The sequence below is a fragment of the Sebastes fasciatus genome, chromosome 9 (assembly GCF_043250625.1).
Source record: "Sebastes fasciatus isolate fSebFas1 chromosome 9, fSebFas1.pri, whole genome shotgun sequence".
NCBI classification, from domain to species: domain Eukaryota; kingdom Metazoa; phylum Chordata; class Actinopteri; order Perciformes; family Sebastidae; genus Sebastes; species Sebastes fasciatus.
In genome coordinates this window covers 36,180,242-36,197,741 of record NC_133803.1, presented here as the reverse complement: position 1 = coordinate 36,197,741, position 17,500 = coordinate 36,180,242, and the positions used below count along the sequence as shown (strand labels likewise).

The following is a 17,500-nucleotide window of genomic DNA, read 5'->3' as shown; positions in this document are numbered from 1 at the left end:
AATACAGCAGCACTATGATTGTATGCTGTTTCAGTAGTAAACACAGGGTTATAGGATTAATACTTTTATCATTGTTTATCACATTTTTATATAGTTAAAAAGGGATTACTTCTACGGAAGTGATTATATTAAGTATATATATATATATAATATATATACGTGTTGTTGTATAGGAGGAGGTGCTGATCGAGGCCTACAGGAAGTGTCTGAGCGCTCTCAGTCTCTGTCAGAGCGGTCTTCCAGACGGCGAGCAGCCAATCAGCTTGAGCGTAGCCGGTCACTGTGTGGAGACTTTCAGGTACCAGGTGTCTCAGGACAAGGTGTCCATTCACCTGCCGGTCTGCAGGCTGCTGGCAGGTAACCACACACACACACACACACACACACACACACACACACACAGTAACACACAGTAACACACAGTAACACAGTCAGTGTGTTGTTTGGTCCTCAGGTCTCCATGTTCTCCTCAGCAGGACAGAAGTCGCCTCTCGTTTCCCTGAACAGCTTCCTCTGGTTAGTAACCTGTCTGTCTGCCTGCCTGTCTGTCTGTCTGCCTGCCTGTCTACCTGTCTGCCTGCCTGCCTGCCTGCCTGCCTGTCTGCCTGCCTGCCTGCCTGCCTGCCTGCCTGCCTGCCTGCCTGTCTGTCTGTCTGTCTGCCTGCCTGCCTGCCTGTCTGTCTGTCTGTCTGTCTGTCTGTCTGTCTGCCTGCCTGCCTGCCTGCCTGCCTGCCTGTCTGTCTGTCTGTCTGTCTGCACCGTGGTCATCCCACCGCGGCCGTTTTAATGTGAATCTACTTGTATTAATAATTCATAAATTAATATCGTTATTGGATTTCTAAAACTTTTAAGTATATATATCAGTGTTAATGTGGTGTGTGTGTGTGTGTGTGCGTGCGTGTGCGTGCGCGTGTGCGTGCGTGCGTGCGTGTGTGCGTGCGTGCGTGCGTGTGTGCGTGTGTGTGTGTCCTCAGGGGGAACTCAGCCCCCCCCTCCTGATCGAACTCCCCCTCCGCTGCCTGGTGCTCTGTGCCCAGGTGCATGCTGGGATGTGGAGGAGGAACGGCTTCTCTCTGATCAACCAGGTGAGTCCATACTGTCGTGATCAGCTGATCAGCAGACATCCCATAATACACCTCCAGCATGCCACATGTATTATTAGTACTGCTACTACTACTATGTTGTTTAAGGTCCAGTCTCCATTATTGTGTTGTTTTGTTGACGTGTTCAGGGTGAGATGCTTCGTTGACTTTCTACTCAAATAAAAATAAAATATCGATTAAAGGTTTGATGTTGTTCGGAGACGAGACGTTAGACCTCTCAGCTCGTCGCTACAGGATTTATGAATGAAGTTGTGTTTGTGTGTTTCAGATTTATTATTATCACAACGTCAAGTGCAGAGTGGAGATGTTCGACAAGGACATCATCATGCTGCAGGTAGAGCTGACTCTGCTGAAGACCGTGTTATATATATATATATATATATATATATATATATATATGTATATATATGTGTGTGTATGTATATATATACATATATGTATACATATATACATATATGTATATATGTATATATATGTGTGTGTATGTCAGGGATGATGTACAGCGAGCCCCCGACAGGGTGATGCTGCAGCCCGACACACAGCAGAGTCTCGCTGGACATTATCCTGAATATTACACAGCTACTGACTGAAGAGATCAATATAGACACAAAAACACTCCTCCAGAGTCCCACATCAGAGCTGCGGCCATAGCAACGGTCTGTTATCCATAGCAACGGGCTGTTATCCATAGCAACGGGCTGTTATCCATAGCAACGGGCTGTTATACGTAGCAACGGGCTGTTATCCATAGCAACGGGCTGTTATCCATAGCAACGGGCTGTTATACGTAGCAACGGTCTGTTATACGTAGCAACGGGCTGTTATACGTAGCAACGGGCTGTTATCCATAGCAACGGGCTGTTATCCATAGCAACGGTCTGTTATACGTAGCAACGGTCTGTTATACGTAGCAACGGGCTGTTATACGTAGCAACGGGCTGTTATCCATAGCAACGGGCTGTTATCCATAGCAACGGTCTGTTATCCATAGCAACGGGCTGTTATCCATAGCAACGGTCTGTTATCCATAGCAACGGGCTGTTATCCATAGCAACGGTCTGTTATACGTAGCAACGGGCTGTATATATATATATATATATAACTATAATATATACTCCTACTGTTATTGTTTGTGTGAAGTCACTTCCGGTTGTTTCTGTTTCTATGCAGGCGGGGGCGGCCATGATGGATCCAAACCACTTCCTGATGATCGTTCTGAGTCGATTTGAACTTTTTCACATTTTCAGCTCCGCAGACTGCAGGAAGAGATACAGAGAAGCTAACAAGGTCAGTACTGACACTACTGACTGTAACAGACTGTAGAGATACAGAGAAGCTAACAAGGTCAGTACTGACTCTACTGACACTACTGACACTCTACTGTGTGTGACAGGATTTGGTCCAGCAGAACAACACTCTGATAGAGGAGATGCTTCACCTCATCATCATGGTCATCGGTGAGTCTGTCTGTGACCTGTCTGTGACCTGTCTGTGACCTGTCTGTGACCTGTCTGTGCTGCTTCAGCTTTATAATAATCTATATTTAAGGTAGATGCGTACCTTCCTGTGTGTTACAGGTGAGCGCTACGTGTCAGGTGTCGGTCAGGTAGAACCCTTCGATGAGGTCAGAAGAGAAATCATCCACCAGCTGTCAATCAGACCGATGGCTCACAGCGAGCTGGTGAAGGCTCTACCAGAGAACGTGAGACACCTACCTATCTGTCTGTTCACCTGTCTGTTCACCTATCTGTCTGTTCACCTGTCTGTTCACCTGTCTGTCTGTTCACCTGTCTGTCTCGTCACCTGTCTGTTCACCTGTCTGTCTCTTCACCTGTCTGTTCACCTGTCTGTCTCTTCCCCTGTCTGTTCACCTGTCTATCTGTTCACCTGTCTGTTCACCTGTCTATCTGTTCACCTGTCTGTTCACCTGTTTGTCTGTTCACCTGTCTGTCTCTTCCCCTGTCTGTTCACCTGTCTGTTCACTTGTCTGTTTGTTCACCTGTCTGTCTCTTCACCTGTCTGTTCACCTGTCTGTCTCTTCACCTGTCTGTCTGTTCACCTGTCTGTTCACCTGTCTGTTCACCTGTCTGTCTGTTCACCTGTCTGTCTCGTCACCTGTCTGTTCACCTGTCTGTCTCTTCACCTGTCTGTTCACCTGTCTGTTCACCTGTCTGTTTGTTCACCTGTCTGTCTCTTCCCCTGTCTGTTCACCTGTCTATCTGTTCACCTGTCTGTTCACCTGTCTATCTGTTCACCTGTCTGTTCACCTGTTTGTCTGTTCACCTGTCTGTCTCTTCCCCTGTCTGTTCACCTGTCTGTTCACCTGTCTGTTTGTTCACCTGTCTGTCTCTTCACCTGTCTGTTCACCTGTCTGTCTGTTCACCTGTCTGTCTCGTCACCTGTCTGTTCACCTGTCTGTCTCTTCACCTGTCTGTTCACCTGTCTGTCTGTTCACCTGTCTGTTCACCTGTCTGTTCACCTGTCTGTCTGTTCACCTGTCTGTCTCGTCACCTGTCTGTTCACCTGTCTGTCTCTTCACCTGTCTGTTCACCTGTCTGTTCACCTGTCTGTTCACCTGTCTGTTTGTTCACCTGTCTGTCTCTTCACCTGTCTGTTCACCTGTCTGTCTTTTCACCTGTCTGTCTGTTCACCTGTCTGTCTCTTCACACGTCTGTCTGTTCACCTGTCTATCTGTTCACCTGTCTGTTCACCTGTCTATCTGTTCACCTGTCTGTTCACCTGTCTGTCTCTTCACCTGTCTATCTGTTCACCTGTCTGTTCACCTGTCTGTCTGTTCACCTGTCTGTTCACCTGTCTGTCTCTTCACCTATCTATCTGTTCACCTGTCTGTTCACCTGTCTATCTGTTCACCTGTCTGTTCACCTGTCTGTCTGTTCACCTGTCTGTCTCTTCACCTGTCTGTTCACCTGTCTGTCTCTTCACCTGTCTGTTCACACGTCTGTCTGTTCACCTGTCTGTTCACCTGTCTGTTCACCTGTCTGTCTGTTCACCTGTCTGTCTCTTCCCCTGTCTGTTCACCTGTCTGTTCACCTGTCTATCTGTTCACCTGTCTGTTCACCTGTCTGTCTCTTCCCCTGTCTCTTCCCCTGTCTGTTCACCTGTCTGTTCACCTGTCTGTCTGTTCACCTGTCTGTTCACCTGTCTGTCTGTTCACCTGTCTGTCTCTTCACCTATCTATCTGTTCACCTGTCTATCTGTTCACCTGTCTGTCTGTTCCCCTGTCTGTTCACCTGTCTGTCTGTTCACCTGTCTATCTGTTCACCTGTCTGTTCACCTGTCTATCTGTTCACCTGTCTGTTCACCTGTCTGTCTGTTCACCTGTCTGTTCACCTGTCTGTTCACCTTGTCTGTCTGTTCACCTGTCTATCTGTTCACCTGTCTGTCTGTTCACCTGTCTGTTCACCTGTCTATCTGTTCACCTGTCTGTTCACCTGTCTGTCTGTTCACCTTGTCTGTCTGTTCACCTGTCTGTTCACCTGTCTGTTCACCTGTCTATCTGTTCACCTTTCTGTTCACCTGTCTATCTGTTCACCTGTCTGTTCACCTGTCTGTCTGTTCACCTGTCTGTTCACCTGTCTGTCTGTTCACCTGTCTGTTCACCCGTCTGTCTGTTCACCTGTCTGTTCACCTGTCTATCTGTTCACCTGTCTGTCTGTTCACCTGTCTGTCTCTTCACCTGTCTGTCTGTTTTTTCTCTTCAGGGGAACAAGGAGACGGGTCTGGAGAGAGTCATCGACACTGTGGCTTCATTCAAGTCAGTTTCCTTCAACACTTCCACCTTAAACATCCACCTTAACCACCACCAGTCCACCTTAAACATCCACCTTAACCACCACCAGTCCACCTTAAATACACTTCATTAGTACTGACTTTAGTAGTACTGACTGTAGTATTGACTGTAGTACTGACTGTAGTAGTACTGACTGTAGTACTGACTGTAGTAGTACTGATTGTAGTAGTACTGATTGTAGTAGTACTGACTGTAGTAGTGACTGTAGTAGTGACTGTAGTACTGACTAGTACTGACTGTAGTACTGACTGTAGTACTGACTAGTACTGACTGTAGTACTGACTGTAGTACTGACTGTAGTACTGACTGTAGTACTGACTAGTACTGACTGTAGTACTGACTGTAGTACTGACTGTAGTACTGACTAGTACTGACTGTAGTACTGACTGTAGTACTGACTGTAGTACTGACTGTAGTACTGACTAGTACTGACTGTAGTACTGACTGTAGTACTGACTGTAGTACTGACTTTAGTAGTACTGACTGTAGTAGTGACTGTAGTACTGACTGTAGTAGTACTGACTGTAGTAGTGACTGTAGTGCTGACTGTAGTAGTACTGACTGTAGTAGTGACTGTAGTGCTGACTGTAGTAGTACTGACTGTAGTACTGACTGTAGTAGTACTGATTGTAGTAGTACTGATTGTAGTAGTACTGACTGTAGTAGTGACTGTAGTACTGACTGTAGTACTGACTAGTACTGACTGTAGTACTGACTGTAGTACTGACTGTAGTACTGACTGTAGTAGTGACTGTAGTACTGACTGTAGTAGTACTGACTGTAGTAGTGACTGTAGTACTGACTGTAGTACTGACTGTAGTAGTGACTGTAGTAGTACTGACTGTAGTACTGACTGTAGTAGTGACTGTAGTAGTACTGACTGTAGTACTGACTGTAGTAGTACTGACTGTAGTAGTGACTGTAGTACTGACTCTAGTAGTGACTGTAGTACTGACTGTAGTACTGACTGTAGTAGTACTGACTGTAGTACTGACTGTAGTAGTACTGACTGTAGTACTGACTGTAGTACTGACTGTAGTACTGACTCTAGTAGTGACTGTAGTACTGACTGTAGTACTGACTGTAGTAGTACTGACTGTAGTACTGACTGTAGTAGTACTGACTGTAGTAGTGACTGTAGTACTGACTGAAGTACTGACTGTAGTACTGACTGTAGTACTGACTGTAGTAGTACTGACTGTAGTAGTGACTGTAGTAGTACTGACTGTATTACTGACAGTAGTAGTACTAACTGTAGTAGTACTGACTGTAGTACTGACTGTAGTAGTACTGACTGTAGTAGTACTGACTCTAGTACTGACTGTAGTAGTACTGACTGTAGTAGTACTGACTGTAGTACTGACTAGTAGTGACTGTAGTAGTACTGACTGTAGTAGTGAATGTAGTAGTGACTGTAGTAGTGACTGTAGTAGTACTGACTGTAGTAGTACTGACTGTAGTACTGACTGTAGTAGTGACTGTAGTACTGACTGTAGTAGTGAATGTAGTAGTGACTGTAGTAGTGACTGTAGTAGTACTGACTGTAGTAGTACTGACTGTAGTACTGACTGTAGTAGTGACTGTAGTACTGACTCTAGTAGTGACTGTAGTACTGACTGTAGTACTGACTGTAGTAGTACTGACTGTAGTACTGACTGTAGTAGTACTGACTGTAGTAGTGACTGTAGTACTGACTGAAGTACTGACTGTAGTACTGACTGTAGTACTGACTGTAGTAGTACTGACTGTAGTAGTGACTGTAGTAGTACTGACTGTATTACTGACAGTAGTAGTACTAACTGTAGTAGTACTGACTGTAGTACTGACTGTAGTAGTACTGACTGTAGTAGTACTGACTCTAGTACTGACTGTAGTAGTACTGACTGTAGTAGTACTGACTGTAGTAGTGACTGTAGTAGTACTGACTGTAGTACTGACTGTGGTACTGACTGTAGTAGTACTGGCTGTAGTAGTACTGACTGTAGTACTGACTGTGGTACTGGCTGTAGTAGTACTGACTGTAGTAGTACTGACTGTGGTACTGGCTGTAGTAGTACTGGCTGTAGTAGTACTGACCGTGGTACTGGCTGTAGTAGTACTGACTGTAGTAGTACTGGCTGTAGTAGTACTGACTGTGGTACTGGCTTTAGTAGTACTGACTGTAGTACTGACTGTGGTACTGACTGTAGTAGTACTGGCTGTAGTAGTACTGACTGTAGTACTGACTGTGGTACTGGCTGTAGTAGTACTGGCTGTAGTAGTACTGACTGTAGTACTGACTGTGGTACTGACTGTAGTAGTACTGGCTGTAGTAGTACTGACTGTAGTACTGTGTATTTGTACTGTGTTTCAGGAAGCCAGGTGTGACGGGTCGAGGTCTGTATGAACTTCGTCCTGTGTGGAACAAACACTTCAACCTGTACTTCCATCACTACAGCAGAGCTGACCAGTCCAAGGTACTGATCAGGTTATTGATCAGGATGTTGATCAGGTTATTGATCAGGATGTTGATCAGGTTTTTAATCAGGATGTTGATCAGGTTATTGATCAGGTTATTAATCAGGTTATTGATCAGGATGTTGATCAGGTTTTTAATCAGGATGTTGATCAGGTTATTAATCAGGTTATTGATCAGGATGTTGATCAGGTTTTTAATCAGGATGTTGATCAGGTTATTGATCAGGATGTTGATCAGGTTATTGATCAGGTTATTAATCAGGATGTTGATCAGGTTATTGATCAGGTTATTAATCAGGATGTTGATCAGGTTATTAATCAGGATGTTGATCAGGTTATTGATCAGGTTATTAATCAGGATGTTGATCAGGTTATTAATCAGGATGTTGATCAGGTTATTAATCAGGTTATTGATCAGGATGTTGATCAGGTTTTTAATCAGGATGTTGATCAGGTTATTGATCAGGATGTTGATCAGGTTATTGATCAGGTTATTAATCAGGATGTTGATCAGGTTATTGATCAGGTTATTAATCAGGATGTTGATCAGGTTATTAATCAGGATGTTGATCAGGTTATTGATCAGGTTATTGATCAGGTTATTAATCAGGATGTTGATCAGGTTATTAATCAGGATGTTGATCAGGTTATTGATCAGGTTATTAATCAGGACGTTGATCAGGTTATTGATCAGGTTATTAATCAGGATGTTGATCAGGATGTTGATCAGGTTATTGATCAGGTTATTGATCAGGATGTTGATCAGGTTATTAATCAGGATGTTGATCAGGTTATTGATCAGGTTATTAATCAGGACGTTGATCAGGTTATTGATCAGGATGCTGATCAGGATATTGATCAGGTTATAAATCAGGATGTTGATCAGGTTATTGATCAGGTTATTAATCAGGATGTTGATCAGGTTATTAATCAGGATGTTGATCAGGTTATTGATCAGGTTATTAATCAGGATGTTGATCAGGTTATAAATCAGGATGTTGATCAGGTTATTAATCAGGATGTTGATCAGGTTATTGATCAGGTTATTGATCAGGTTATAAATCAGGATGTTGATCAGGTTATTGATCAGGTTATTAATCAGGATGTTGATCAGGTTATTAATCAGGATGTTGATCAGGTTATTGATCAGGTTATTTATCAGGATGTTGATCAGGTTATTAATCAGGATGTTGATCAGGTTATTGATCAGGTTATTAATCAGGATGTTGATCAGGTTATTGATCAGGTTATTAATCAGGATGTTGATCAGGTTTTTAATCAGGATGTTGATCAGGTTATTAATCAGGATGTTGATCAGGTTATTAATCAGGATGTTGATCAGGTTATTGATCAGGTTATTAATCAGGATGTTGATCAGGTTATTAATCAGGATGTTGATCAGGTTATTGATCAGGTTATTAATCAGGACGTTGATCAGGTTATTGATCAGGTTATTAATCAGGATGTTGATCAGGTTATTGATCAGGTTATTGATCAGGATGTTGATCAGGTTATTAATCAGGATGTTGATCAGGTTATTGATCAGGTTATTAATCAGGACGTTGATCAGGTTATTGATCAGGATGCTGATCAGGATATTGATCAGGTTATAAATCAGGATGTTGATCAGGTTATTGATCAGGTTATTAATCAGGATGTTGATCAGGTTATTAATCAGGATGTTGATCAGGTTATTGATCAGGTTATTAATCAGGATGTTGATCAGGTTATAAATCAGGATGTTGATCAGGTTATTAATCAGGATGTTGATCAGGTTATTGATCAGGTTATTGATCAGGTTATAAATCAGGATGTTGATCAGGTTATTGATCAGGTTATTAATCAGGATGTTGATCAGGTTATTAATCAGGATGTTGATCAGGTTATTGATCAGGTTATTAATCAGGATGTTGATCAGGTTATTAAATAGGATGTTGATCAGGTTATTAATCAGGATGTTGATCAGGTTATTGATCAGGTTATTAATCAGGATGTTGACCAGGTTATTGATCAGGTTATTGATCAGGTAACCAATCAGGATGTTGATCAGGTTATTGATCAGGTTATTAACCAGGTTATTGATCAGGTTATTGATCAGGCTGTTGATCAGGTTATTGATCAGGTTATTAACCAGGTTATTCATCATGTTATTAATCAGGATGTTGATCAGGACGTTGATCAGGTTATTGATCAGGATGTTGATCTGGATGTTGATCAGGTTATAAATCAGGATGTTGATCAGGTTATTGATCAGGTTATTCATCATGCTATTAATCAGGATGTTGATCAGGTTATTGATCAGGACGTTGATCAGGTTATTGATCACGATGTTGATCAGGACGTTGATCAGGTTATTGATCACGATGTTGATCAGGTTATTGATCAAGTAATTGTTCAGCTTAGTGATCAGGTTGTTGACCGTTTATATCTCGTCATGGTAACAGCTTGTGATGTGTTGCAGGCTGAGGAGGCCCAGAGGAAGCTGAGGAGACAGAATGGAGAAGACACAGGTAAACACACCTGTCTGTGTCACTGATACACCTGTGAGGTGATGCTGATGATGTCATGGTGGTAATGTGTGTGTGTGTGTGTGTGTGTGTTCAGCCCTGCCCCCTCCTCCCCCCCCCCCTCTCTGTCCTCTGTTCGGCAGCCTGGTCAACCTGCTGCAGTGTGACGTGCTGCTGGCTGTCCAGGGCGCCGTGCTGCAGTGGGCGGTGGAGCCCAGCGGGGGGGGCTGGACCGAGTCCATGCTGCAGAGGGTGAGACCATCACACACCAGCAGATACTATGGAAGTACTCTCTGATGTTAGGGTCACTGTGGTAACGCTGTGTGTACTGTGTGTACTCTGTGTGTGTACAGGTGCTCCACCTGGTGGGCGTGGCTCTTCTGGAGGAGCAGCAGCAGCTGGAGAACAGCAGCGGAGCCGATGATGTCACCTTTAACTACACTTGCAAGATCACACGTCAGTACACACAGTACACACAGGGTACACACACAGTACACAATCAGTACACAATCAGTACACAATCCGTACACACACTCAGTACACACAGTACACAATCAGTACACACTCAGTACACACTCAGTACACACAGGGTACACACACAGTACACAATCAGTACACAATCAGTACACAATCAGTACACACAGTAAACGGCAAATGGCAAAACTGACAATGAATGATGAATGAATGACTGATGGTAGGCGGTAACGGTAGACGGTAACGGTAGACGTTACGGTAGATGGTAACAGTCGACGGTAACGTTAGTCGGTAACGGTAGACGTTACGGTAGACGGTAACAGTAGATGTAACGGTAGACGTTACGGTAGACGGTAACGGTAGTCGGTAACGACAGACGGTAACAGTTGACAGTCGACGATGGACGGTAACGTTAGACGTTACGGTAGACAGTAACAGTAGATGTAACGGTAGACGTTACGGTAACGGTAACGGTAGACGTTACGGTAGACGGTAACAGTTGACAGTCGACGGTGGACGTTAACGTTAGACGTTACGGTAGACGGTAACAGTAGTCGGTAACGACAGACGGTAACAGTTGACAGTCGACGATGGACGGTAACGTTAGACGTTACGGTAGACAGTAACAGTAGATGTAACGGTAGACGTTACGGTAACGGTAGACGTTACGGTAGACGGTAACAGTTGACAGTCGACGGTGGACGGTAACGTTAGACGTTACGGTAGACGGTAACAGTAGATGTAACGGTAGACGTAACGGTAGACGGTAACAGTAACAGTCGACGGTAACGGTAGACGTAACGGTAGACGTTACGGTAGACGGTAACAGTAGATGTAACGGTAGACGTTACGGTAGACGGTAACGGTAGGCGGGAACTGTAGACGGTAACGGTAGACGGTAACAGTCAACGGTAGACGTAACGGTAGACGTTACGGTAGACGGTAACAGTAGATGTAACGGTAGACGTTACGGTAGACGGTAACGGTAGACGGTAACAGTTGACAGTCGACGGTGGACGGTAACGTTAGACGTTACGGTAGACGGTAACAGTAGATGTAACGGTAGACGTTACGGTAGACGTAACGGTAGACGTTACGGTAGACGGTAACGGTAGTCGGTAACGGTAGACGTTACGGTAGACGGTAACAGTTGACAGTCGACGGTGGACGGTAACGTTAGACGTTACGGTAGACGGTAACGGTAGTCGGTAACGGTAGACGTTACGGTAGACGGTAACAGTTGACAGTCGACGGTGGACGGTAACGTTAGACGTTACGGTAGACGGTAACGGTAGGCGGGAACTGTAGACGGTAACAGTAGACGGTAACGGTAGGCGGGAACTGTAGACGGTAACAGTAGACGTAACGGTAGACGTAACGGTAGACGTAACGGTAGACGTAACGGTAGACGGTAACGGTATGGATCTTTAAAGATGAAGTGGTTGACTGTAGTTAGTAGCTGCAGCAGCAGGCCTTCATTAGAGAGAGTGATGATGAAGAGCAGACAGACTTCCTGTCTCACCTACAGACTCAGGTGTGACAGGAAGTCAACAGGAAGTTCACCTGAAGCTGACCTTTAACCTTTGTTCAGGTCCAGGTGAAGCTCCCAGTACTTCAGGAAGTGGCCTGGCACTGTTGGAGAGTCTGCAGAACGCTCCTCACCTGGAGGTCCACAAGGACATGATCACCTGGATCCTCAAGGTGAGCGCTGATGTCACTGTGATGTCACAGCTGACACGTAAATGCCACCTGTATGTCATCCATCACTTCCTGTTTTCATCTGTTCTTGTTTTCATCACTTCCTGTTTTCAGCTGTTCTTGTTTTCATCACTTCCTGTTTTCATCTGTTCTTGTTTTCATCACTTCCTGTTTTCAGCTGTTCTTGTTTTCATCACTTCCTGTTTTCATCTGTTCTTGTTTTCATCACTTCCTGTTTTCATCTGTTCTTGTTTTCATCACTTCCTGTTTTCATCTGTTCTTGTTTTCATCACTTCCTGTTTTCATCACTTCTTGTGATGACTTCTAGGGGTCTTTCCCATTAGTGCTTTTATACGGCTTGACTCCTCGACTCCTCGGCTCCTCGACTCCTCGACTCGCGTCTTAGTCCCGCCCCCGGGAGATGCGAGCGGAGGAGGCGAGGAAAAGACTCGAGGAGAGAGGAAACGAGTAAATATGTTTTTAGAGACATGAGACGTCGTTTCCTCTGAAGCGTCACGTGAAGCGACGTCCGTTTCTGATGACAGCAGCAGCTGATAACAGCTGGATCAGCTGTCAGTTGGCTTCAACAGCTGTTTATGTCTGAACTGATCTAATAGTAATAAAGAAACAGAGTTATCAGAGCAGCAGTGTTTCCTCTCTGTAGCCTGTTACCTGTTTAACAAACACCTGCACATGAATAACAGCTGCAGTCTGTATTTCTACTGTGGACTGAGTCCTGCTTAGAGGACCAGGAACCATCTCTACTGAGGACTGAGTCCTGCTTAGAGGACCAGGAACCATCTCTACTGAGGACTGAGTCCTGCTTAGAGGACCAGGAACCATCTCTACTGGATCAATATCTTTATATTATTTATTCATTATTAGCGTCTGTATTAATTTATATTCTGACAGTAGAAGTTATGTATTAGTCTGAATGTTTGAGGGAAAAGTGAAATGATATAACTCATATCAAACCCGACGCTCAGGAATTATCAGTTTCACATGTGACTGAATGGAAATGAGGATAAATTATGTAAAAGGTATAAAAGACAGACTCCCCTTCTCTCTCTGACTTTAACTGGATACTTAATAAAAGTGAATGAGTGAAATAACAGATCATCAAAAGAAAACTCTTTCTAATAAATGAAGAAAGTTATTTTAAGTCTGTTCATTGTCAGCTTTTATAAACCCCTCTCAGAGTCAGACTCCTTCAGAGTCAGACTCCTTCAGTGTCAGACTCCTTCAGTGACGGTGTGTGAAGCAGAGCTCCTGCAGGTCCTCCTGCTGCTGGATCACTTCACAATCAACATGGTCCGTTTGCTGTTCACACCTACAGTTAACACAGGTTATAACTAGACGGTGAATCAGAAGACAACTAAAATATAAAACTGTTAATCTGTGATCCGTCTTCACTCTGGTATGAAACTCTAGTGATGTTGATGTATCTGATCAGTCTGATCGGGCGCAGCGTCCAATCAATAACTGATATCCAATAAGGGGGCGTGTCGGTCGGTGGTAAACTTCCGTGCAGGAAACACTGGAGGATGCACTGGTGTATCCTCGCTCATAGCTCCTCCAGCAAGCCTCCTCGCTCCTCGATCCTCGCTCCTCGATGCGCATTTTATGAATTGGGACGTCCTTCAAGATGGAGGACTGAGATCGATTTCCGGGTCACAGCCGGAGGATCGAGGAGCCGAGGAGGCGAAAAATGCTGAAATGAGATGCAGCTTAGATGTTTATCTGGATGTTTACCTAGATGTTTATCTGTTTATCTGGATGTTTATCTGGATGTTTATCTAGATGTTTATCTGGATGTTTATCTGGATGTTTATCTGGATGTTTATCTGGATGTTTATCTGGATGTTTATCTGGATGTTTATCTGGATGTTTATCTGTTTATCTGGATGTTTATCTGGATGTTTATCTAGATGTTTATCTGGATGTTTATCTGTTTATCTGGATGTTTATCTGGATGTTTATCTAGATGTTTATCTGGATGTTTATCTGGATGTTTATCTGGATGTTTATCTAGATGTTTATCTGGATGTTTATCTGTTTATCTGGATGTTTATCTGGATGTTTATCTGGATGTTTATCTAGATGTTTATCTGGATGTTTATCTGGATGTTTATCTGGATGTTTATCTAGATGTTTATCTGGATGTTTATCTGGATGTTTATCTGGATGTTTATCTGGATGTTTATCTGGATGTTTATCTGGATGTTTATCTGTTTATCTGGATGTTTATCTAGATGTTTATCTGGATGTTTATCTGGATGTTTATCTGGATGTTTATCTGGATGTTTATCTGGATGTTTATCTGGATGTTTATCTAGATGTTTATCTGGATGTTTATCTGGATGTTTATCTGGATGTTTATCTGGATGTTTATCTAGATGTTTATCTGGATGTTTATCTAGATGTTTATCTGGATGTTTATCTGGATGTTTATCTGGATGTTTATCTGGATGTTTATCTGGATGTTTATCTGGATGTTTATCTGTTTATCTGGATGTTTATCTAGATGTTTATCTGGATGTTTATCTAGATGTTTATCTGGATGTTTATCTGGATGTTTATCTGGATGTTTATCTGGATGTTTATCTGGATGTTTATCTGTTTATCTGGATGTTTATTTAGATGTTTATCTGGATGTTTATCTAGATGTTTATCTGGATGTTTATCTGGATGTTTATCTGGATGTTTATCTGGATGTTTATCTGTTTATCTGGATGTTTATCTGGATGTTTATTTAGATGTTTATCTGGATGTCTCTGTGAGTCCGGTAGACGTCCAGGTGTTCACCTAGAAGTCTGTTTGTGTGTTCAGATGGTTGCAAACATCAAAATGACGAGAGAACGAACGTCCTCCACCTCTACCGTCACCGTCTGCCAGGGACAAGGACCGGAGGAGGTAAGACACACAAACTTTATATACTATATACAAAACTAATATAACTAATCAATATTATTACATTATTATTATATTACATATTACATTGAATACTTCATTCTGACTGATTGGTCAATCACAGCATTCTACGGTCTGTTATTTCTTTATAACAAACCGTTGCTTTGGGCACCGTTCAGATTTGTGTTGTATTATTGATTTCTTCAGTAAGTAGCCGTATAATAATACTTATTATACGGCTACTTACTTACATCGATCACCCTGAAGGGGTTTATTTCACAACAATGACCGGCTAGCTGTACATTATCCCTTAATAATGAACCGACCAATGACCGGCTAGCTGTACATTATCCCTTAATAATGAACCGACCAATGACCGGCTAGCTGGACATTATCCCTTAATAATGAACCGACCAATGACCGGCTAGCTGGACATTATCCCTTAATAATGAACCGACCAATGACCGGCTAGCTTTACATTATCCCTTAATAATGAACCGACCAATGACCGGCTAGCTGGACATTATCCCTTATTAAAGAACCGACCAATGACCGGCTAGCTTTACATTAACCCTTAATAATGAACCGACCAATGACCGGCTATCTTTACATTATCCCTTAATAAAGAACCGACCAATGACCGGCTAGCTTTACATTAACCCTTAATAATGAACCGACCAATGAACGGCTAGCTTTACATTAACCCTTAATAATGAACCGACCAATGACCGGCTAGCTGTACATTATCCCTTAATAATGAACCGACCAATGAACGGCTAGCTGTACATTATCCCTTAATAAAGAACCGACCAATGACCGGCTAGCTTTACATTATCCCTTAATAAAGAACCGACCAATGACCGGCTAGCTGTACATTATCCCTTAATAATTAACCGACCAATGACCGGCTAGCTTTACATTATCCCTTAATAATGAACCGACCAATGACCGGCTAGCTTTACATTATCCCTTAATAATGAACCGACCAATGAACGGCTAGCTGTACATTATCCCTTAATAATGAACTGACCAATGACCGGCTAGCTGTACATTATCCTTTAATAATGAACCGTCCAATGACCGGCTAGCTGGACATTATCCTTTAATAAGTAACCGACCAATGACCGGCTAGCTTTACATTATCCCTTAATAAAGAACCGACCAATGACCGGCTAGCTTTACATTATCCCTTAATAAAGAACCGACCAATGACCGGCTAGCTGTACATTATCCCTTAATAATTAACCGACCAATGACCGGCTAGCTTTACATTATCCCTTAATAATGAACCGACCAATGACCGGCTAGCTTTACATTATCCCTTAATAATGAACCGACCAATGAACGGCTAGCTGTACATTATCCCTTAATAAAGAACCGACCAATGACCGGCTAGTTTTACATTATCCCTTAATAATGAACCGACCAATGACCGGCTAGCTTTACATTATCCCTTAATAATGAACCGACCAATGAACGGCTAGCTGTACATTATCCCTTAATAAAGAACCGACCAATGACCGGCTAGCTGGACATTATCCCTTAATAATGAACCGACCAATGACCGGCTAGCTGGACATTATCCCTTAATAAAGAACCAACCATTAGAAACAGAGGAGATCATTTCCTTCAGGTCATGTTATTGTTGAAATAATTGACTGGTTGGTTGAGGATAACTATTGGTTAGTTGGTTGAGGTTATTGATTGGCTGCTTCATTGAGTTTATTGATTACCTGCCGGCGGTGTCGTGTCCCGTCAGACGGTGCGAGACCGAGACAAGGCGGAGAGGAAGAGGAAGGCGGAGATGGCACGTCTCAGAAGGGAGAAGATCATGGCTCAGATGTCTGAGATGCAGAAACATTTCATCAACGAGAACAAAGAACTTTTCCAGCAGAGTCTGGAGGAGCTGGAGGCGTCGACATCTGCTGCTGCAGAGAACAGGTACACCTGTACACACCTGTATACACCTGACCACGCCTGTAAACACCTATATATACCTGACCACACCTGACCACACCTGTACACACCTGTTTTCACCTGACCACACCTGACCACACCTGTACACACCTGTACACACCTGTATACACCTGACCATGCCTGACCACACCTGTACACACCTGTATACACCTGACCACACCTGTATACACCCGACCACGCCTGTACACACCTGTATACACCTGACCACACCTGTTTTCACCTGACCACACCTGACCATGCCTGACCACACCTGTACACACCTGACCACACCTGTATACACCTGACCAAGCCTGTACACACCTGTATACACCTGACCACACCTGTACACACCTGTTTTCACCTGACCACACCTGACCACGCCTGACCACACCTGTACCACATCTATACACACCTTACAGGCAAAGACACACAGTTGTAGACACACAGGTGAAGACACACAGTTGTAGACACACAGGTGAAGACACACAGGTGAAGACACGCAGGGGAAGACACACAGGTGAAGACACACAGGTAAAGACACACTGGTGAAGACACACAGTTGTAGACACACAGGTGTAGACACA

At 43.4% G+C, this 17,500-nt stretch overlaps 1 protein-coding gene across 5 annotated transcripts in view; it reads left to right on the top strand.

Annotated features, from left to right (window-relative positions):
• Positions 1 to 17,500, top strand: part of ubr2 (ubiquitin protein ligase E3 component n-recognin 2) — a 69,657-nt gene that overhangs the window by 21,739 nt on the left and 30,418 nt on the right. For all 5 annotated transcript variants that reach the window (XM_074647472.1, XM_074647471.1, XM_074647470.1 and 2 more), the window contains exons 15-29: positions 174 to 357; positions 455 to 516; positions 975 to 1,085; positions 1,372 to 1,437; positions 2,274 to 2,390; positions 2,497 to 2,560; positions 2,681 to 2,805; positions 4,826 to 4,878; positions 7,268 to 7,370; positions 9,833 to 9,881; positions 9,976 to 10,130; positions 10,232 to 10,334; positions 11,944 to 12,053; positions 14,880 to 14,963; positions 16,720 to 16,901. In XM_074647472.1, the coding sequence (XP_074503573.1) occupies positions 174 to 357; positions 455 to 516; positions 975 to 1,085; positions 1,372 to 1,437; positions 2,274 to 2,390; positions 2,497 to 2,560; positions 2,681 to 2,805; positions 4,826 to 4,878; positions 7,268 to 7,370; positions 9,833 to 9,881; positions 9,976 to 10,130; positions 10,232 to 10,334; positions 11,944 to 12,053; positions 14,880 to 14,963; positions 16,720 to 16,901 (1,568 nt within the window). The remainder of the gene's footprint in view (positions 1 to 173; positions 358 to 454; positions 517 to 974; positions 1,086 to 1,371; positions 1,438 to 2,273; positions 2,391 to 2,496; positions 2,561 to 2,680; positions 2,806 to 4,825; positions 4,879 to 7,267; positions 7,371 to 9,832; positions 9,882 to 9,975; positions 10,131 to 10,231; positions 10,335 to 11,943; positions 12,054 to 14,879; positions 14,964 to 16,719; positions 16,902 to 17,500) is intronic.